Source organism: Bubalus bubalis, chromosome 1 (genome assembly GCF_019923935.1).
Source record: "Bubalus bubalis isolate 160015118507 breed Murrah chromosome 1, NDDB_SH_1, whole genome shotgun sequence".
NCBI lineage: Eukaryota > Metazoa > Chordata > Mammalia > Artiodactyla > Bovidae > Bubalus > Bubalus bubalis.
In genome coordinates, this window is record NC_059157.1 from 31,786,881 (window position 1) to 31,809,157 (window position 22,277).

The 22,277-nt window shown below is 45.0% G+C and overlaps 1 protein-coding gene and 1 long non-coding RNA gene across 10 annotated transcripts in view; one reads left to right on the forward strand and one right to left on the reverse strand.

Annotated features, from left to right (window-relative positions):
- Positions 1 to 18,895, forward strand: part of LOC123332512 — a 100,741-nt gene extending 81,846 nt beyond the window's left edge. Inside the window, exon 3 of the long non-coding RNA XR_006549292.2 lies at positions 18,562 to 18,895. This is a non-coding gene — a long non-coding RNA (uncharacterized LOC123332512). The remainder of the gene's footprint in view (positions 1 to 18,561) is intronic.
- TENM3 (teneurin transmembrane protein 3) overlaps positions 1 to 22,277 on the reverse strand; it is a 1,064,917-nt gene that overhangs the window by 2,963 nt on the left and 1,039,677 nt on the right. For all 9 annotated transcript variants that reach the window (XM_044938509.2, XM_044938511.2, XM_044938515.2 and 6 more), the window contains 4 exons: positions 19,961 to 20,196; positions 9,829 to 10,125; positions 5,445 to 7,056; positions 1,777 to 1,907 (listed from right to left, as the gene is read on the reverse strand). In XM_044938509.2, coding sequence (XP_044794444.1) covers positions 1,777 to 1,907; positions 5,445 to 7,056; positions 9,829 to 10,125; positions 19,961 to 20,196 — 2,276 coding nt within the window. The remainder of the gene's footprint in view (positions 1 to 1,776; positions 1,908 to 5,444; positions 7,057 to 9,828; positions 10,126 to 19,960; positions 20,197 to 22,277) is intronic.

The window sequence follows — 22,277 nt, forward strand, 5'->3', positions numbered from 1 at the left end:
GAAGGTAGGCGAAATATTCAGGTTTTTGCCTTTTCTCTTTCCGTATCTAGATATCCTTTTCCCAGGCTCACCCCATTTGGGGAACCAGCTTACCAGATGGTCCATCCCAACAGCTTTCTCCATGGGAGGCTGGTGAGAAAGCGCCAAAATGCAGAGGAAGGTTGGAAAGCCTGGGGGTGCTCCAGTTGGATCACCCAGTCCCACTTTAAGCTAAAGTCCCACTTTAAAGCACATGCCTTTAATTTACTTACAGGCGTGTGCTTTAATTTAGGTAAACTCTGTACTGTATCCTGGTGAACAGAGCTTTCAGCTGAATTTGACTGTAAAACTGACGGACTGAAATGGGCCAGGATGAGCGCACAGTGGGGACAGCTGTCAACGAGTGTTTATCGCTTTAGGAAAACATTTATTTTTCGCAGACTGAGGGACAGTGGGCCTTCTGCATTCACAAGGGTTTTTAATTGGGAGCATCTTAACTCAGGCATCTCTTAGACTACCAGATGTTCGTCTGGCCAGCATTTTCCCCAATTGGAAGCATGTGTTTCGTTTGCAGCGGTGAAAGACACATTTGTTTTTCTGTTCTCCAGGCATCCTTGATGTCTTTGCTGGTGATTCCCTAAGCTGTCCTCATGGTGCACTTCTCATGACAGAGAACTGGAACTGTATGGAAAAGGCTGCCTAGGAAAAAAGTTGGCAAGTCCATTTGTACAGTATGACTTAAGTGTTTTCAGACATGTTGGAAAGTCATCTGCAATTATTATGTGCTCAAAGGCATTAGCAAACTTAGGGATGTCTTCATGGCACTTGATTAGTGCAGGTATATTTGCAATTAGAAATGTTAAAATGGCTCCCAGATCCTGTAAACTGAATGGGTTTTGCCTTTTAAATGAGAAGGTGACATCTGAGAAAGGAATTGCTTTTAAGTATGAAACATGTACCAGAAAGCAGAGGTATTGGCATTGTGTGTGTGTGTTTTAGCCAGGCTTGCCTTTTCTTTTTGAGTTCATTGAGATTATAGGAAATTGCTCAAGGGGGGGAAATTAATCTTCCTAAGAAACACTGTGCTCTCTTCTTATCATTATGGGGTAACCCAGTTTCTTGATCTTTAATTATTTTTGCTTTAAGCTAGAAATTCTGATATTTTGTTGTTGCGTTCCTTTCTGATCTCTGAATGGTGGGAATTAAAAAGTGTCATTTTGTGAAATGGCAGCTTTGATTTCACAATTTTCCATTCTTTCTCCTTTTATTTCTCAGAACGGTTCCAGGCCTCCTGGTCTGTTAGTTTCAGGAAAATTCCATAAACACCTGGTGGTAGGTGGAGCTTTACCAGAGGCCGTTTTATTTTTAATCTTTTTCCCTTGAAAACATGGCTAACATTTTAAAGAAGTGGAACTTTGTGGCATTGTTTGTGAGCTGCTAATTTGTAACATGAATTCCCTGCCCTCCTGTTTATTGTATCTTTGCCTTAAGGTCCCAAATCTTATAAATGTGCATTCTTGGGGTTCTCTGTAGAAACCCTGCACTCAACAATGAGCTTTCATATTTTATTACTGTTTGATAATGTCTTTCTGTTTTTATTAGCATCACTAAAAGCAGACTGAAGCCTGTTTCACAGGCCCCTGGTCTGCCGAACAGAAATGCAAGAGAAGTGGTGCTTTCTTTCCTGAGTCAAAAAAAAAAAAAGGCCTTTGGTACCCAGGGAGTCTGATTAAACGGGACTGTAAGGCACAAGCAAGCCCTTCGTCACCTTTCACAGTTTTGCTTTTTGTCTCTTACCGGTGTATCATCCCACTGCTGACTCTTCACGAGTTCATAAGAAGGCTCCGTTAAATCAAATTTGGGGACAGGGAATCCAGGAATAGCATTGTGCAGATGGAAGCCAAAGGTCACCAGCCAGCTGTTAACATCTAGGAAAAGAAGGTCCAAAATGAAAGACTTCCGAGTTCACTTTGTGCTTTCCGACACTGAGAGCCTTACCTGAAAACCCCACCTTCACAAACGATAACCTGAGAAAGAGCTCCTGTTTGCCTCTGCCCTACAATTAAAAACACTATTTTCAGACACGGTAAAAATAACTTCAGTAGCAGAAGGAAGTGAGGCAAGGGCTACAGACAGTGTGGATAATAGAGACTCACTTAGACAGATGGGTACCCAGTCCCACCTGGGAAGTTGCAACCCGTGCTGGTAATAGTGTTTTAAAAAAAAGTTGAATAACAATGCCTAGCAGCGTGAAAGAGACATGGTTGTTGAACACAAATGACATCTGTAGTTAGTGAAGGCTGGTCTTAACTAGAAGTCCTGTGTTATTAGCTTTCCAAAGTGGCTGCCCAAGGATATGCAAGTTTCCACCACCCATTTTCTATTAATAAAAACCCCACTTCGAGTGTATGAAAATCAACAGTCAACTCTTAATCAAAGACGGATGCCAAAAGCTGGCCGAGCTGGCCAGGGGCACGAAGTTCTGATTCCCATCAGTTCCGACTTCAAAGGCTCACTGCGCACAGGTGGAGACAAACTTTTGAGGGAGAGAAGCTGGAAACCTTTAAGATGGTATTTTAAAATATTGCCATGTGACTCCAAAAGCCATTACACTGAGAATAAAGCTTTTATTCTATTTTGGAGGTTATACTGTTACAGAACTACTCAGCAGGCTTGCAGCTTTATGAGTACAGTTGGGTGTAGATTATTTTATATATTAAGCACATTGCTGGAAAATTTGAAATTGCATTTCACCTAATATATTTTATGCTGTTCCATCTCTCTTTTGATGTTTTGCAAAAAACGCTGCTGTGGCATTCCCTGGCGTCCGTGTTGCCAGGAGAGGATGAATTCAGAAGCAGTGGGTTGCCGGCCTCTCGGGCAGCCACTGTCAACACCTCTTAAATAAGTGGGGGCCTGCTTATCGGAATGATGGAGGCCACTTGCTCTCCGATTCCTTCTCCAGGGCACCAACTCACACCTGTCAGGCTGGCAGGTCCCTTTCTGCAGGCATCATATAGGCTATAAACTTAGTGGTATGCTCCCTCTTTTTTTTTTTTTTTATTAAAAAAAATATTTATTTGGCCAAGTCGGGTCCTAGTTGTGGCCCTCAAGATCCTTCACTGTGGCCTGAGCTGTCTAGTTATGGCAAGAGGACTTAGTTGTGCCATGGCATGTGGGATCCTGGTTCCCCGACCAGGGATCGAACCAGAGTCGCCTGCACTGTGAGGCAAATTCTAAACCGCTGAACCACTAGGGAAGTCCCATCCCTATTTTAAATGGAGGGCTGGTGGTGGTGGTGGAGGAGAGAGAAAAACCCCAAGTTCATTGCATAGGAGAGAAGTGATATATATGTGTGCGCGCGCACGCACGTGCATAAGATTGGGGGGCGTGGTTTATGTTTTAGAGAAAATTTTTGAATGGGGGCAGAGGTACTCCTACTGTGAACGATGTTGGTGAAGCAGTGAAAAATCAGAGGCTCTTAACATGTTGAAGATTACCGCCCAGATACTGGGACATGAATGCAGACGTGTCCTGGGGAACCCTGGAGGAGAATGCCCATTTGGGTGTTGCTGAGTCAGGACGCTGACAGCAGGGACTTGGAGCAGGTTTGTGTGGGAGGAAGCTGGGCGAAGCTGGAGACAGTCTGCGGAAGCGGGAAGCAGATGTGAAACGAACAGGGGCAGTATTTTGAGAGCTGTACTGAGCGCTGAGAAGACAGAACATCCTGGCATGCTTCAAATATTGAACAAGGGGAGAGACAGCCAGACGGAGCATCTAACACAAGGCAAAACAAAACAGAAAACCCCAAACCAAACACAGAAAAAGAAAACAGGGAATAACCTTCCTCTAGGAAGCATAAACAAGGGGGTTAATTATGGCAGTGTAACTCAGGAACAAAGTGGAAACAGAAGGGCTCAGCGTCCCTGGGGCCGAGGATGAGTGGAGATCTCTGCTCGCTAAAGGGAAGCCCCGTGGACTGTGGGTGGGAGCGTAAACTTGTGCAGCCACCAAGGAAAGCAGGATGGAGGCTCCTCACAAAGCTAAGAACAGAATTCCCATGTGATCCAGCAGTCTCTCTTCTGGCTAGTTATCCCCCAAATGCAAAAACACTAATTTGAAAAGATATATGCAACCCTGTGTTCACTGCAGCATTCTTACAATAGTCAAGGAAACGCCCTAAGTGCTTATCCATAGACGAATGGATAAGGAAGAATCAGTGTATATCTATACATACGTACACACACAATGGAATGTTAGTTGCAAAAAAATAAAATCTTGCCATTTGTAACAACATGGATGGATCTTGAGGATATTATGCAAAGTGAAGTCAGTCAGATGGAGAAAGACCAATACTGCATGATTTCACTCGTATAACAATTTTTTTTTGGCTGCATCACATGGTGGGTGGGATCTTAGTTTCCCGACCAAGGATTGAACCCCCGGGCCCCCAGCAGCAAAAGTGTAGCGTCTTCACCATTGGACCCCCAGGGTATTTCCCTAACTCCTCTGAAACAAATGATCAAACCAAGAATGCAGTAGAGACCAGAGGAGCAGTGGCTACCCGGGGGAAGGAGATGGGGGGAGGGACAAAGTGGATTAAGGGCATCAGCTCTCTGGTGACAGATGTTGACTAAGTTTTGGATGGTACACTGTAGTGTATACAGAAGTAGAAACATAATGTTGTACACATGAAACATACAATGTTATCAAGCAGTGTTACCTCAATAAAGAGTAATGAAGGTTATTACAGAGAACTACGGTTTTGCTTGGGCTTCCCTGGTGGCTCAGATGGTAAAGAATCTACCTGCAGTGCAGAAGACCTGGGTTTGATCCCTGGGTAGGGCAGATTCCCTGGAGAAGGGAATGGCTACCCACTCCAGTATTCTTGCCTGGAGAATCCCATAGACAGAGGACCCTGGTGGGCTACAGTCCATGGCGGTCCAAAGAGTCGGGCACCATTGAGTGACTAACACTTTCACTTTTTCCCCACTGCTAATTAAAGCAGAATTGCATGTTATTGTATTTTATACCACAAAGTAGGATTGCTGTCCCCATTTTATTGTTACGGAAATAGACTCATAAAGTCATGTGACTTGTCTATAAAGCCACATGACCTGTTGTTGGAGAGGCATTCAGATTGGAACTCCGATTTGCGGGCTTCAAGTTCATGTTTTCTGCAACCCCCCGTGTCCCTTCCCTTCAAATGGCATGCCTAGATTCCATGTCATTTCAGAAAAACTGTGGTCTTGGGCACTGGCCGGCAGAATAGGAAGTAACCAACTATGCCCCAGTGTCCCTCTGTTGGTTTCTCCTTGGTTTCATTGAAAACATTAGACATTTGATTTTATTTTTTAAAGACATTTGATTTTGCAGGAGGAAGGCATCAAGTTAAACCCCCAGCAGTTATTTTATGGATTCAATGATTAACTCAGTACTTGGAAAGGAGAAACAATTCTGCTTACCTGTGATGTAGTCTTTCACATCGTGGATTTTGCTTGCTGGGTTGTTATTCCTAAACATATACAGGTTAAAGGGAGCTGGGTCCTTCCCAATTCTTTTCCAGATTTCTATGTCAGGTGTTGTCCACCGTCCTGCCAAAATGTCATAATCCCTTTCTCCAAAATGGATTAATTTTGTGAGTGGGTCATACAAGCCACCGTGAAATCCAATTACCAGCTGGAAGTCAATATTGGAGTCAAAATAGATCTCACCATAGGCGGTGTACTGAATCTGCTTGAGCATAAGCCCGTTGCTACTGAAAACAGCCAGTGGTGTCCCTGTGTTGTCCGACGCGATGTAGAATTCATCCCCGCTGCTGATTTCCATGGCAAAGAGATGTCCTTGGAGATCGTAATAGAGGGAGGTGATCTCCGAACTCGAGTGGTTGTAGACGTGAGTAATTCTGGTGGGGTAAGTGAGGTCCGCATAGAAAAACTGCAGGTGCTGTCCCAGACTGGTCTTGCTGGACACGCGCCTCCCCAGGCCATCGTAACGATAGATCACCGTCCAGCCGCTGCCTTTACTGTAGACTCGGGTCAGAAGCCCCTTGGAGCTGTACTCGAAGATCTCGGTGCCTCTCTGGCGCAGGAAACCATCCTCATCCAACCGGTACTGGACGTCACCCAGCCGGGTGATCCTGTCTCGCAGGTCGTAGCGGAGCGGGGTCAGCCGCGCGCTGCTACTCGGGTTCAGTAAATGGAGATTCCCATTCAGGTCGTAGTTGTAACGCCACATGATTTTTTCATTCAGGTAGACCGTCTGGAGCTGTCCGTCGACGTCATACTCGTAAGCGTACTTGGTGGTGTTGGCAAAGGGCCCTATTTTAATCTCTCTCTTGGTTACCCGACCCATGTTGTCATACTGAATTGTAATCCAGTACATGAGCGACCTGAATATCTCATACTGAATCTCCTTGATGCGGCCGTGGGCATCAAAGTGCTTCGTGTAAGTCATGACAGCTGTGGAAATGATCTGGTTAATATCGTAATAGATGACGCCAAATTTTCCAAACTGCTCCACTTTGCCCGAAATGTCATCGAACTGATAGAGGTCAATGGGCAGGGGAGTTTCATTGATGACACCCTGCATGCTGGTCACTCGAAAACTGTTGTCGTAGCTGTAGTCGAATCTCGCGTTTACCATCCCATCTTCGCTAAAGCGGAAGATCTGCCTGTCAATCAGGGGGCCGATCTGCCTGTATCTAATGGTGCAAATGAAACCATCGCTCTGGAGGTTTACCGTTTTGAGGACTCCCGCCGTCTCATCGTAGGTGAAACTGACCCGCGTACTGTCGTATAAGATCTCTGAGAGCCTGGTCTGCCTTCGATACTTGAATAAGACCCTCCTGCTGGTCCCCAGGAAAGCCGTCTGCAGAAGCAGCCCCTCCTCGTTGTAGTCGGTGATGACCGAGGCGTTGCTCTCCGGGGGGTTGTATATGTTGCGGTAGTAGCCGATGGAGCGGATGGTCTGCATGGTGTGGCGAGCCACGCTGGGCATGGTGATGGCAGAGAGCTGGTCCCACATATCATATTCAAAGATGTACTGCCGCTGGCTATGGAGCAGAAGCACCATGGACTGTAAAGAGGGAGCATGCCATTAGCCGATATTTGCGAATGGGGTTGGGACGGGGGGAGTAAAAGTAGATGTAGTGACCACAAAGATGCAAAAATAGTCCGCCTGAGAAAATGATTTTCGTTTTAATTGAGTTCTCCTTGACCTTCCCTGTCCTTAACGATTTCCTGCCTAATTTGCCTGGATGCTTAATTGCCAGCGGTTTCTCACTCAGTGCCTCAACTCTCATAATGGGTTACTTGTCAGGATCAGACTTTTTTTTTTTGTATCACAGGCATTCACAGCCAAGCAGCAGATTGTCAATGGATCTGGATAAGTCATAATACAAGCATGAACAAAGCTGCTTCAAAGACAATATTTCATGGGGAAAACAGCATATGGGAAGTGCAGTCCTGTCCATAATTAGCAATTATTTAGTAAGGTGGCTTTTCCCCAAACATTTCATGGAAGAGCCACTCAAATCATGCTTGAATTTCCAGTGCACTTGGAGGATGAGCAAAGCATTCAAAATATTTATTTTATAAAGAAGAGACATAAAATTAGCCCCTAAAGGGATTGTGTGTACATAAAGCATCATCAGCAACACTGCTTGGTTAATTGCTTGGTGAATAAGAACTGTCAATGCTCTTATTAGGAATATGGATCCAGAGACGGTTTTTTGTTTGCAAATTCTTTACATGACGTCTGAAATGACAATGAAATCTTTTCGTAAGAACCAAATCTGATTGTCCCTTAGGTGCAGTAAGGATGGTTTCCGGGCTATACACTGCTTGGGTGCTAAATTATGAGGTGAATAAATATATGACTCAAAGTAAGCTTGGCTTATTCTTCAAGTGATTTCAGAATGACAAAAGACAGTTTATTAGGCCAAGGGAGAGAAGGTCAACCTGGAGGCTGGTTTGGTAGCTCTGCAGTGGTACAGAATGCGGGCGGCTCTTTCCTCTGGGAGGCTCCCTCTAAACCCTGTTAGACCAAATGGAGTGATGGCCGAACTGGGTGGATGGTCAGATTAGGAGCTGATCCCTACCACCCCCCCCTCACTGGGATGTACTCTTTGCTTTTGACATAAGAGCGCATAACCCCTTGTCTAGGCTCACTGCTTCTATCGTCCGCTGGTTTTCAAATGCAGTTTGTCTGACTCAGGCTTCTGCAGGATCTCCTCCATGGGCACATCTAGGGGCAATTTTTGTGTGCAGGTTGTGTGACCAGTGTCTTGAGACTTGTTGCTAATGGTCTGCGTTCTTCCAAGGAAGGCCTGGACCGTTGCTGAATTCACAGGGCCGTGCCTGCAGTCACTTAGAATCATGTATGGAGAATGCAATGGCACCCCACTCCAGTGTTCTTGCCTGGAGGATCCCAGGGCCAGGGGAGCCTGGTGGGCTGCTGTCTATGGGGTCACACAGAGTTGGATGCGACTGAAGCGACTTAGCAGAATCATGTAGGTAGTAAAATATTACTTGCTTTGCCATGAATACACATTGGCTTAGGGTGCCTGTCCTAGCGAGGAAATGGAAATAGTTTGGGTGGGTTTTAGGGATTTGGGAGAGATGCTGAGAATGTGCTCGTTGGCTTTTCTGACCCCTGTTGATACGTTAAGGTGATTTCTGTTATGGCTGGGTCATTTTGACAGCGGCCCTTATCGGTGGTATGCCCCTTGGCTCCCTTTAAAGAAAGACTTTTCAGTCACATTACACTCACTACTTTCAATGTTGGGGGTCTGGGAGTTTATTTTATTAATTTTTTTTGGCCAAGAGATCCTAGTTCCCTGACCAGGTCTTTAGGAAGAGGAGTCCATGTACAGTCCATCTAGAATTATCTGAGCTGACTTACATGCACGAGGCTGGTCCAGAGCACCTCTGGGGGAGAGCAAGATGGGGTGTGTGAGGGGGACAGCAATGCAGACGTGAGTGTGTGGAGGACAGAGGTCACTCCAAACAGTCAAGGAAGGGCAGACTGAGCTCACGAGCGGCACTTGTGCCTCAGCAACCCTGTGGCTGCTGGTGGAGAGGATCGTTGGGAGGCACCGAACTCAAAACCAGGGCGAACCTTCATCTCAAAGGGGAATGAAATGCCTCATGAAGATGCTCTCTGCAGGATTCTGTCTCTTTCAGAAAGGAATTACAAGGAGGTGGTCCTCCCCGTTCCTCTTGGTTTCATTCCCTTTTAACCCTGGTCACTACCTGAAACCTGGCGCCCTGCACACGTGTAACTGCATCTTTCTTGGTAGCATGTTATATGTCTAAAGCATGGGTTCCCTTTCAGTGCAGACGAAAGGAGAGAGGGCCCGGAGGCCCGGAAATGTGGCTTGCTTAAAAAAACGGCTTCTTTTGGTTACTGATGCGTAAATAGGATCTATGGGCTTTTTACCGTTAGGTCGAAGCGCTGCCAGGAACGACACACACCTGACAGCTTTAACTGTGCGAACGTGTAAGGCGCTGTCTGAAACGAAAAAGCTCACGCTGAGATGATTTACAAATGACTTACAAGCTCAGGGTCTAATGTGTGAATGTTGTCGACGGATGAGCTTGGCAGGTGGGCGGTGGTGGTGTTTGTTTACAGCATAAGTCATGTAAAAGGGTCTCAGAGAGCCGAACTTCACTAAGGAGAAACACCGTGGCTGATGCGCAGATTCCTCCGTGCTCTATGGCCGGGACTTACATATGGATGCTCGGAATAGTAAATGGAACTCAGTCAAGTACCGGTGGCCCCGCCCCCTGCCCCGCCCATCCCCACAGTGCGCCTGGGCAATTTGCACGCTTTCTGGCTGCAGCGTACCTTTTCCAAGTACGTGTAACTCCAGGTTTTACCGTCAGCAAAAACCCGGGACACAATCCTCCCCTGTCCGTCATAATCGACTTTCTCGCTGGTGGTTCCTCGCTGGATGCTGGCAATTTGACCCGTGGACGAATAGGTGACATTGACGGCCATCAGCTTGCTACTCGGCAGCCAGAGAGTTGGATGCCCTGACGTGTCATAGGCGATCCTCAGGAGAAATTTACGGTGGTCATCATAGATCTTCTCTGTCTTTGTTGTTCGATCAAAGTCAACTGAAAGGAGGTTTCTGCCATTAACCTGGTACAACACAAACACGATGATAAAATAAATCACGCTGTTCCAATACCAGCCCCTTATTACTCTTCAGGGTCCCCGCTATTGTTTAAACACCATTTATGATGATTGATTCTCTTTGTCAGTAAATTAATTTAGCAACTTCTTGGGTACAAGTGCAAGGCAGTAGATTAACTGCTCTTTTAAAAGGTTTCATTAAGCAGAGAGACAGCCTGGCGTTTGTTCAAAACCCTTTCAATTAAATTTTGTAAACTTAAGCAACTGATAAGAAAAATGCCAAGATGTATTTGCTTTCAAGTTTGCTCAGAAGATAGGAAGGTGGTAAGCCTGACAGCGCTGCAAATTACTCAAAGCCCCGCCCTCCCAGAAGACACTGGGAAATAACTGTTCACTAGATTAATCATGGCTACATTAAATAAAACGGTGGTAAATGTGATTCTAGCCCTTTGAAGAACAGTTAAGTAGAAGCTGGAGTCCACATTACTGTAAATTATTAATCAGTTTAAATAGCAGGAGGTTACAAACACGATCCTCGCTTTGGGCTGAGTGCTGAAATGTCACAATTTTTTGGAATGCCTTTTTCTTTGATAACATCTGGTTAACTGGCAAGGACTTCAGATCCTTCACTCCCACATCTACACAGTCTGACCACCGTGCTTACTTTACAAATTGAGCCCCATGTTGTCCTAGGAACTCCGTGGGGCTCTGTGCCATGCCCAGAATCCACAACTACATCTGGCTGTTCCTGTCTGTCTGTGATCCAAGGTGCACACCAGCCGGCATTTGTTGCTATGGTGGACACGTGGCCTTGGTTAAATTCGGCTCTATAGACGGTCTACAGTGTTTGCAGAAGGCCAGGGCCAGTCCATTCTTTGATTTTCTTTTTTTTTTTTTAATTTTATTTTTAAACTTTACATAATTGTATTAGTTTTGCCAAATATCAACATGAATCCGCCACAGGTATACATGTGTTCCCCATCCTGAACCCTCCTCCCTCCCCATACCATCCCTCTGGGTCATCCCAGTGCACCAGCCCCAAGCATCCAGTATCGTGCATCGAACCTGGACTGGCAACTCGTTTCATACATGATATTTTTACATGTTTCAATGCCATTCTCCCAAATCTTCCCACCCTCTCCCTCTCCCACAGAGTCCATAAGACTGTTCTATACATCAGTGTCTCTTTCGCTGTCTCGTACACAGGGTTATTGTTACCATCTTCCTAAATTCCATATATATGCGTTAGTATACTGTATTGGTGTTTTTCTTTCTGGCTTACTTCACTCTGTATAATAGGCTCCAGTTTCATCCACCTCATTAGAACTGATTCAAATGTATGAATGGATAAGAAAGCTATGGTACATATACACAATGGAGTATTACTCATTCTTTGATTTTCTACTGCCCCTTTGTGATAATGGTAGCTTCTCCTTAACAAAATGCTCCTCAACTGCTCAGACTGTTACAAGTTAAATGAGAAAATCTTAACCTTAATTGACCATGTCCTGGCTAGAACCTTCAAAATGGACAACTCCAGGTGATCACTTATACACACACACACACACACCCCATAGAGGGAAATGACAACCCACACCAATATTCTTACCTGGGAAATCCCATGGACAGAGGAGCCTGGTGGGCTACAGTCCATGGGGTCAAAAAGTTCACAACAAAGCAAATGAACAACACCACATACACACACCACACCAATACATGTAAATACATATTTATGTACCTATAAAATATACATGTATATTTATGTAAATCTGGGATAAACATTTGTGTCTTCTATCATGGCCATTAAACAAGACCCATGAAAAAACACTCCCTAAGCTTTTATTTGAACTCTTCCAATTAGCTCTTCAAGGGGAGTATTGTGAAGTCCACAGAGAGGTAAAGATACCAGCTGAAAAGAAGTTTATGCCTAAAGGCAAAGTTATTTTGGGAGGAAAATACCCAGAGAGATGATCCACAGCATATGAGAAAGCGGAGTCCGGATGAAGTTAGGAGATCTTAATTTTTCAGTTCTGTCATTGTAGATCCCTAGGTCAGGAAGATCCCCTGGAGGAGGGCATAGCGACTCCAGTATTCTGGAGAATCCCTTGGACAGAGGAGCCTGGTGGGCTACAGTCCCTAGGGTCACAGAGTCGGACACGATTGAAGCCACTTAGCACGCATGCATGATGTAGGAAAAAGAAAACAACTCTGGACCACAGAGCAACTGGTACGCGTTGGTGTGGGCATGTGTGTGCGTTGGAGGAGGAACCCAAGAATCTGAAAGCCCCATTTCCACACCCACAGGAGCTGCACAACTCTGGGCTCGTGGCCCTCAGAGTCTATTTCATCTCTCTGTAAATAAAGAGGTCGGAATGGAGTGTCAACTATAAATTAGTACTTGCCATGTGTATGTGTTAGTTGCTTGGTCACATCCAACTCATTGCAACCCCATGGACTGTAGCCCACCAGGCTCCTCTGTCCATGGGATTCTCCAGGCAAGAATACTGCAACAGCTTGCCATGCCCTTCTCCAGGGGATCTTCCCAGTCCAGAGATTGAACCTGGGTCTCCCACATTGCAGGCATACCCTTTATGGTCTGAGTCCCCAGGGAAACCCTGGGCATTTGCTATCTACCTCTTACAAGGATTGAATCATATGCTACTTCAGCTTCTGACCTTCAACATCTCCTGAAAGGAGTTCAGGGTGGAGAGCAGAAATGAGACACTGTGCTCTGGAAAATCTGGCAGGACAGGTCTTCAGAAAGATACTCTCAGGGGCTGATTTTATGAACCCAATTCTTGCATCTTCTCATATCTAGAAAAGCACTAAATTCCTTCATGGTGACTCCTGCTCCTTGTGACTAACAGAAACCTTCTGGAAAAATATGTGCTTGACTGCAGGTAATGTATTCCCCCTTCTCCAAAGTCACATATATACTGACCCTTCCCTTCTCTTTGGAACAGTTTCTCAGAGCTATCATTTTATATGATTCTGACCCACCAGCTGAAGGCTTTCTGGGCTTCCGTTTTCCCAAGTGGAAGTGTCTGCAGATTTAGTAGCTCAGCCCTCTGTGAATTCTCTGAGACTTTACAACTTTGTCTTGGAAAAAGCCGGATGAAGGCACCGCTTCCCGAATGCTTTGTGTACCCTGGAAGGAAGCTACTGGCTAATGTTGCAAAGATACATTTTGAAGTCTACAAATTTACAGATTTGATTTGATATCAGATTAGCTCAATACTGGACTGGCAGAATTCAGTTTTTATTTGCACACTTATGATGCCTGAGCTTCCCTCGTGGCTCAGATGGTAAAGAGTCTGCCTGCAATGCAGGAGGCTGGGAAGATCCCCTGGAGGAGGGCGTGGCAACCCACTGCAGTATTCTTGCCTGGGAAATCCCCATGGACAGAGGAGCCTGGCAGGCTGCAGTCTATAGGATCCTAAAGGGTCGGACGCGACTGAGCGACTGAGCACACAAGTGATGCCGGAAGAAGCGGCTTCACACAATTTAAACGGTTTCTGAGGGCTCTTGTGTTCCTCACATTGTGACTTGAGAGGGAAACATAAGCCCCAGAGCATTTAGGCTTGCCCTCCTTTGCCCTTCCTCGGGGTTATTCCAGGCTGCGAACAGCCGAGCAAGACCGCCCGTGTAGTGGGTGTCTGTGGACGGTGCGGCCCACAGCCTTGCCCCACCTTTTTGTGATTTCCTTGCATTCATCTTAATTTGTATCTCGGATCTTTTTCGCCTTCCTGATTCCTCCTTGTCTCCACAGTGTTCCCTCTGGATAGAGCATAACAGAACATCTGCCCTGCAGATCTGGTAGGACCGCTGGACTAGAAGGGCCTTTTGGTAGAAGGGCCTAAAGACAGGTCTGGGACCCATTCTTTGCAGGCCTGCACCCCGCTACGGGGCTTCTGATTCGTCTCCTTGGTTTGGGACTATGACTACACCACACTGAAGCATCTAGAATGCCTAACACGGCCATCCTGTGAGCCGCCACACCAAGCACATCACATACGGAAACACCTCGAAACACCACGAGAGCAAACGTCTGGAAAGCACTTAACATTTTCCTCTTATCCTGACCAATGCCTTTCTTGGGTCCTCCAACTGAAGAAATGAGGAAAGAATTAGAATGTGGCTGTTTTTCTCCACACTCTGACACAAGCCAAGGTTTTCACTGTTCTTACTATTTCCAGACACCAACCACTGTTATTCAATATGTAACGTTTCAGAAGATACTAACAACAAACAAAGGATTAACTTCCAAAATATACAAACAGCTTATGGAGCTCAATATCAAAAAAGCAAACAACCCAATCAAAAAATGGGTGGAAGACCTAAATAGACATGTCTCTCCAAAGAAGACACACGGTCAAGAGGTGCATGAAAGATGCTCAACATCACTAATTATTAGAGAAATACGGGTCTCCGCCCCCTCCCCCAAGGCCTGAACGTTCTCCTTTGGCAGTTGCAGACACAGGGTGACACAATCCCACTTAACTACACCTGTATGAACCATGGCAATTCTGCAAACTTGTTTTGACAGTAATAAAGGGCTGGCATTGTTCCAGACCCCAGAGGCCTTTAATAAATAACATTAAAATACATCGTTACATCGTATACTTACACCTAAGATGAAAAGCCTATGTAGTTGTTTGAATACCTTCAGCTACATGAAAGTGAATCCAAATGTTGTGAATAGGTAAGAGGCCACCATGAATTCCTTTGTGATGTACAGCATTTCTTTGAGCTAAGCATAGAAAAATCTCCATTTTCAAAGATCAGGTCCAGCGTGGTGGCAGTTAATCACAATGTCCCTTTGATGTCAGGAGGGAGGGAGTTATGTTCCCTCCGGAAGGCTTGAAAAACTGAGGCTCAAACACGTGAAACAGTGTCCGTCTATCTGACAACACAGAGCACGATCAGACCATATGCGGGTACCTGCCATGTGGGTGACAGTATCTCGCCTCCCTGGGGTCCTTGTTAGAATGTCAACTGTCTGCAGATGGTTTTGTGTCCCCTCCACAGGTCAGAAGTGCCAACTTCTCTGCATGGCCCCCTCCAGGCCCCGCCACTCAGATTATACAGTGAGACACAAGGATGTCACACACACGTGACGGCACAGTAAGAGTTACATCACGGTCTTCGGAGCGATCACGTCTAGGCTTTCAAGTTTTGAGAATTTCTTTTTCAAACAATTCACTAAATGTTTTCCTTTAAGGATAAGAATTCTGGGTAAGTTTAGGTTCCTTTTTTTTTTAACATGGACCATTTTTAAGGTCTACTGAATTTGTTACAATATTGTTTCTGCTTTATGTTTTGGTTTTCTGGCCATGAGGCATGTAGGATCTTACCTCCCAGACCAGGGATTGAACTAACAGCCCCTGCATTGAAAGGTGAAGTCTTAACCACTGGACCACCAGGGAAACCCCCTAGAAGGTGACTTTTCATTAATCAGATGCCATTATAATTTGGGGGAATTGATCAAAGGCTGATTCCAAGTTCAACCACTGACAAAAATCAGGACTATTAAAAACAAGCAACTATTATGCAGGTCTTTCTAAAAAAACAAATACGTAGGTACAAACAAGTGAGCTAAGGAATTGTCAAATCTTTGTTCTGTTTTCCATGATTTCCTCCGCTGGTTATTCCTATATCTCCAACCCCTTTTCCTCTTAATACAGTTTCACAGAAAATGCTTTTCACATTGCTCATTTCTGTTATAATTTTTCCTTTTCTCCTCTTTGCCTTCTTTTTTTTTTAAGCCACTGCATCCAGTGTTCTATCTATTATACCCATGTAATCTGTTCGATCTAGAGATAGGTTTGCTTCCTGCAGTCAGACGTTGGCAAGGAGGTGCTATTCCTACAGCTTCTCTCTCAGAAAGACCTAAAGGTGATAACATAATCCATATTTTAAGCCTGGCTCTTTCTCATTCTTTCATTTATTGAATAAATATTTGACTGCCACCCATGGGTCAGGCCCATAACTTCAAAACAAAAAGCACTTTCTGCTAGAAGATAAGGAAAGGTAAGAGAGGAGACGCCCTCCCGAGTGGCCCAAGTGGTAAAGAACCCACTTGCACAGACTCCAGGTCAGGTCCTCCAATCAGATTTTCAGAGCATCTCTTTCTCCCTGGAATTCCTCTCTTAGGATCTACAGAGGGGTGGAATGACCAGGCATGGCTGGCACATCCAAGCTTATCTTGAAAATAAGAAACCTTCCCTTGTGATCTTGGTGCCGTCGCCACGTGAGCCATCACCCGGATCAGCTGGAAGTCTTTCAGTGTGACTGGACAGGCCGTTCTTAAATACTGGATTTTCTGAAATGGCCTGCCGAGGCACTGTCGTTCAGCTATTTAGAAAGAAACTAACACCCGTGCCTGTGTGCACTGGTCTCTTCCTTCCCAAAGGAAGATTCACTTGGAATCAGACTGAGAACCAGAGACTTATAATCAGATTTTTTCCTCTGCTCTTCTTATTTCTTTTTCTTAAAGGGAATTAAAAGGATGCACTTAGGCTAGCTTGTCTCAAAGAACAGTGGGCCATGTGTTATGTGGTCACTTTCAGGGCAAAGCATTTCCCTGGTTTTCCCTCTTTTGCAGCTGTGTCTTCCTCACAGCTCTTTGCTGTGCGTCTGTCGTGTGGGTCTACATGCCCACTATTGTTGCCTGCGGCTCAGATTCCCTGGGTTAGGGTCACAGAATATGTAATCATGCCTTTTGTTTTCAAAGGACGTGCACATCATCTCACTTGATTCTGTAGCAATTGTGTGAGACTGTGGCAGGGTAAGGCAGTCAGTTATATTTATCCATAATACAGATCGTCTATACCATGTCTATGGGCTTCCCAGGTGGAGCAGTGGTAAAGAATCCACCTGCCAATGCAGGACATGCAAGAGACACGGGTTCCATCTCCAGGGTCAGGAAGATCCCTGGAGGAGGAAATGGCAACCCACTCCGGTATTCTTGCCTGGGAAATCCCAGGACAGAAGAGCCAGGTGGGCTACAGTCCGTGGGGTCACAAAGAGTTGGACACAACTGAATATATACACACCATGTCTACATCATCATGTTAGAATATCTGCATATTATAGTATTGCTATCATGATACAGATATTATCATATAGATAAAATGATGTTAGGTCTGTTAGATATCTGTTAGAATTTTCCTGTATAGTTTAGTAAGAAGTGGAGCCTAATCTAGAACTCATACTTTTTGAGCACAAATGTGAGCAGGACCTTTATGTCTTTCGATGAAGTAAGTCCTGTGTCTGAGTACAGGTGTGCCTCCGTGTGTGTGTGTGTGTGTGTGTGTGTGTGTGTATACAGGCACACCACGCCTGGCTTAGGGATGGCCAAATAAGACAAAGCCTGGGAACTAGCTTCCAGTGTGCAGCGGCCCAGGGAAGCAGGGGCTGGGGCAGTGGTCAGCGGCAGCATTAGACAGACACGCCGGCAGCTCGAGGCCTTGCTTCAGCGGAAAAAAATGCTGAAGCTGAAGCTGGCTCCAGCCACTGACCAAGGCCCTCTGCAAGTGACCCTGAAATGAGCCTGGAGCTGGTTTTCTTGCCCATCACGTTGTTGTTGCTGTTGAGTCAGTAAGTCCTGCCCAAGTCTTCCACCCCATGGACGGCAGCACACCGGGCTCCTCTCCTCCACTGTCTCCTGGGGTTTGTTTGCTCAAACTCACGTCCAGTGAGTCAGTGATGCCATCTAACCATCTCATCCTCTGCACCCGCCTTCTCCTTTTGCCTTCAGTCACGTTACCCGCCTGCTAATCTTGTTCTTCTTTCTGATGTTCTGTTTTTTCTTCTTGCCTCTCTCTCAGGAAAACCCTCGAGCCTCCCCAGCTTCTGTGCACCAGAGCTCTGGGTCTAGGGCCCTGGAGCTGGGGCATCCTGGGGGATGGTAAGATGGGACCACAGCTTTGGTTCTAGAAGATTATATATTTAGAGTCCCAAACTCCTGCCTTGCAATGGAAGTGGAACTGGAATATATAACCTGTGAGCTGAGTAGCCTGTATCTGATCACTGATTCTTTTTTTACTTTATTCTATTTCTTGGAAATGGCCAATATGTATCAGCTGTTTCTTAACTGTGAGATATTGGCCTGGTGAATAATGTTAGCCTGTTATACTAATAACTTAACCATTTTTTGGTGCCATTAATAGAACATGAATGGTACACTCCATGTTTTCTTCTCTCTCCTTGATTTTGAGTAACTTTTTTTTTTAAGGCAAGGGAAATAATTTCAGGAATGGTTATCTGCATTTATCTGATAAACAAAAATCTGTTCACTAACAGAAAAAATGAAGCAGGTTCAGTTTACAGTGGCCTGACGGGGGTTCCTTGTAACCTGTGTTTTAGTCCTTAGTCTATATTGTCTTTACTGAACAACTGCCATAAATCACAGCTTGCTTTCTATTTGTATCTGGCCCACAGCATGGAAAGGACGAATAAAAACACCTAACAAGGCAACACAGAGAACATTCTGCAAAGATCAATTTACCTTAGCAATCAGCGATGTCATCATGTGTCTCATAGAAAAAAGATAATTCTGGGACTTCCCTGGTGGCTGTGTGGTTAAGAATGCGCTTGCCAGTGCAGGGGACATGGGTTCGATCCCTAATCCGGGAAGATCCTACATGTCACAGAGCAACTCAACCTGTGTACCACAGCTACTGAGCCTGTGCTCTTAGAGACTGCAAAGCACAACTGCTGAGCCCATACGCTGCCACTGCTAAAGCCTGAAGGCCTGTGCTCCGCAACAAGAAAAGCCCCCACAGTGGAAGTCTGTGCACTTTGACTAGAGAAAAGCCTGCACAGCAACAATGCTCCAGCACAGTCAAAAAGAAATAAATTTAAAAAAAAAAGGTAAGTTTGGGTTTTTCATCAATAGCGAGGAGGTAGGTTCTGACACTGGTTATCTCCTGTGTGCCCACATTACCCTTTTTTTTTTTTTTTGATGTGGACCATTTTTAAAGTCTGTTGAATTTTTGTTACAATGTTGCCTCTGTTTTTATGTTTCAGTTTTTTGGCTGCAGGCATGTGGGATTTTAGCCTTCTGACCAGGGAAAGAACCCACATCGCCTGCATTGGAAGGCAAATTCCCAACAGCTCTACCACTAGAGAAGTCTCAAGCCCACATTGTACTTTAAAAATATTGTGAGTGCAAAGGCAGACTCCATCTTCCAAAGGCCAGCCCCTGTCTTTCAATATACATATTTAGGGTTTGGAATACTTGCAATGTTTCAGCCAATGCTTACTCATCCCTATGTCATTACGAAGTCACCTCTCCTGAGTGGGTGAAGGAAAAGCATAAGATTATTAAGGTAATATTAGTAAAACAAGAATCAGTTGTTATCCAGGCTATCTGGGACTGTCCTACATGAAAAATCTTCCCTGGTAGCTCAGATGGTAAAGAATCTGCCTGCAATGCAGGAGACTGGGGTTCAATCCCTGGGTCGGGAAGATCCCCTGGAGAAGGAAATGATGACCCACTCCAGTATCCTTGCTAGAGAATCTTGTGGACAGGGGAGCCTGGAGGGCTATAGTTCATCGGGTCACAAAGAGTTGGACACGACTGAGTGACTCACACAATTTACATGCAAAATCCTAGTTTCCTAGGAAAGAACTGATTTTTAATCAAAGCTATATTGAGAGAACCCTTTTCTCAAATAGTTGGCTTTTACTATGAGCAATCTGATGGCTTGAGGGCTGGCTGTAAGGTAAGGTGTCCCCCTGAGCACTAGCAGGTGAGCCCCAGGCACGCCCTCGTGGACCAGCCATTGAATGATGCAGAGGACTGGCTGGGCATCACCACCCTCTGACACTGACTTACCCTGAGCTTTCGACCGAAGACATTGACTTTGCCTTGAGCCTGCTCCTTCCGGAATCTCCACTCCACCAAATTCTGACCATTTTCACCAGGCAGAGTCATGTTTCTTTTGGCAACTGTTGGGTTAGCGGTGCCGGCCAGAACGTGGGGCTCGGTCTGGTAATGCGAGTCCAGACCACTGGCATAGATGATACGAAGGGAGCCGTCATAACCAATTTGGTAGCTGTTCCTTAACTGATCTGGAAGAAAAAAAATTGCAGAAAACATGAACTATAGGTGTGGACTGAACACTTGGTTGGTTGTGGGGTTATATGCATGTCTAAAACACTGATGGGACTCCATTTATAAGGAATAAAAAGTACTTAATGATATTCTTGTAGAAAATAACAAACAACTTTGATTTCTGGCATCTCATGCTATAGTGCAGGGGTTCCCCAACCTCCAGGACCTAATGCCTGATGATCTGAGGTGGAGCTGATATAATAATAATAGGAATCAAGTGTACAATAAATGTAGTGCTCTTGAATCATCCCCAAACCATCCCTGGCCCCCAGTCTGGGGGAAAAAACTGTCTTCCATGAAACTTGTCCCTGATGCCAAAAAACCTGGGAACTCCTGATGTAACAGGTTTGGCTGAATATTAAAGGTAACCTTTAGGGGAAAATGTAAAATCCTTCTCCACTTTAACAGATTTCTTTTTCTCATGTGCCTGACAAAAAACAGATGATGGTTCAGCCTCTATGGAACGTGCAGTAAATGTTTTGCAAAGAACTGAATAATATGGGTTCTTTTATGAGTCTGTGTCTCACCTTCAGGGTCTTAAGAGACACCCCTTCCTACACCCATCTTTATATCCATCCTTTGTTAAAGACATTTTGAAAAGATTTAATATCTATACTTTCCACACCAAAAATATATAAGGAGCTATTTCCCCCGAAACTGACTTTAAAAAAGGCAGTCACCTTATATTTTGTATAAAACACCCTCTCATATTGTAGGTTATAGACTTAACTAAAGAATTTTAATACTATAGGACCATTTGGGGAAGCAATAAGTTCAAGCAACAGTAATTTTAGATGACTGTGGAGATTACCTGACAGAACTGGTTAAAAAAAATGAGTCAAAGAAGTTTAACTCAAACTCCCTGGTGGCCCAGTGGTTAGGACACTCTGTTTCCATTGCAAGGGGCTTGGGTTTGATCCCTGGTGGAGGAAGTAAGATCCTACAAGCCAGGAGGTGTGGCTAAAGAAAAAAACAGCAACAACACAAATCTATAAAATATTGTGTAAGTGTGTTAGTCGCTCAGTCATGTCCAAGTCTTTGTGACCCCCATGGACTGCAGCCCCCAGGCTCCTCTGTCCATGAGATTTTTCCAGGCAAGGATACTGGAGTGGGTTGCCATTTCCTTCTCCAGGGGAATCTTCCCAAGCTGGAAATAAATCTAGCCATAATCTGAAGTGTAACTCAGATTCAACAATTAGTTTTAGAGCAATGACTTCACAGTTGCAGTGGTCATTGTAAATGGGGTTCCTGAAGATTACATCAAAAAGGAATATGGTGGGAGGCTCTATCATGGAGATACTGGATGTTTATGCCTATATGAAAGTCATAAGTGTTAGTCACTCAGTTGTGTCTGACTCTGTGACCCCATGGACTGGAGCCCGCCAGGCTCCTCTGTCCATGGGATTCTCCAGGCAAGAATACTGGAGTGACTGGAGTGAGTTGCCATTCCCTTCTCCAGGGGATCCTCCTGACCCAGGGATTGAACTTGTGTCTCCTGCACTGAAGGCAGATTCTTTACCATCTGAGCCCCCAGGGAAGTCCATATACTGAATGAAAAAATGGAAAGCCCAGATATCACACAAATACTTGGAATTTGGTATAAATTTCCAGTGATGGCATGAGAAGTGGATTCAAAGACTGCATCACACATGGATTCAGAAAGTGCTTGGCCTTACGCTGCTGTCCTTCTATGGCCAGTGACACTGAAGTAAAAAGGGATTGATGAGAGAAGTAGAGAATGAGAATTAACTTATGAAGTGGGAAAGAAACAAGACTATTTCTAGGTCAACAGAAATATTTAGATATTATGTGATTTTAAATATGTATATATGTGCTCAATTGCGTCTGAATCTTTTAAATTAGATTTCTTAGTATGCTCCATGGACTCCTTGCAACCCTGTGGACTGACTGTAGCATATTGGGCACCTACTGACCTGGGGAGTTCATCTTTCAGTGTCCTATCTTTTTGCCTTTTCATACTGTTCATGGGGTTCTCAAGGCAAGAATACTGAAGTGGTTTGCCATTGCCTTCTCCAGT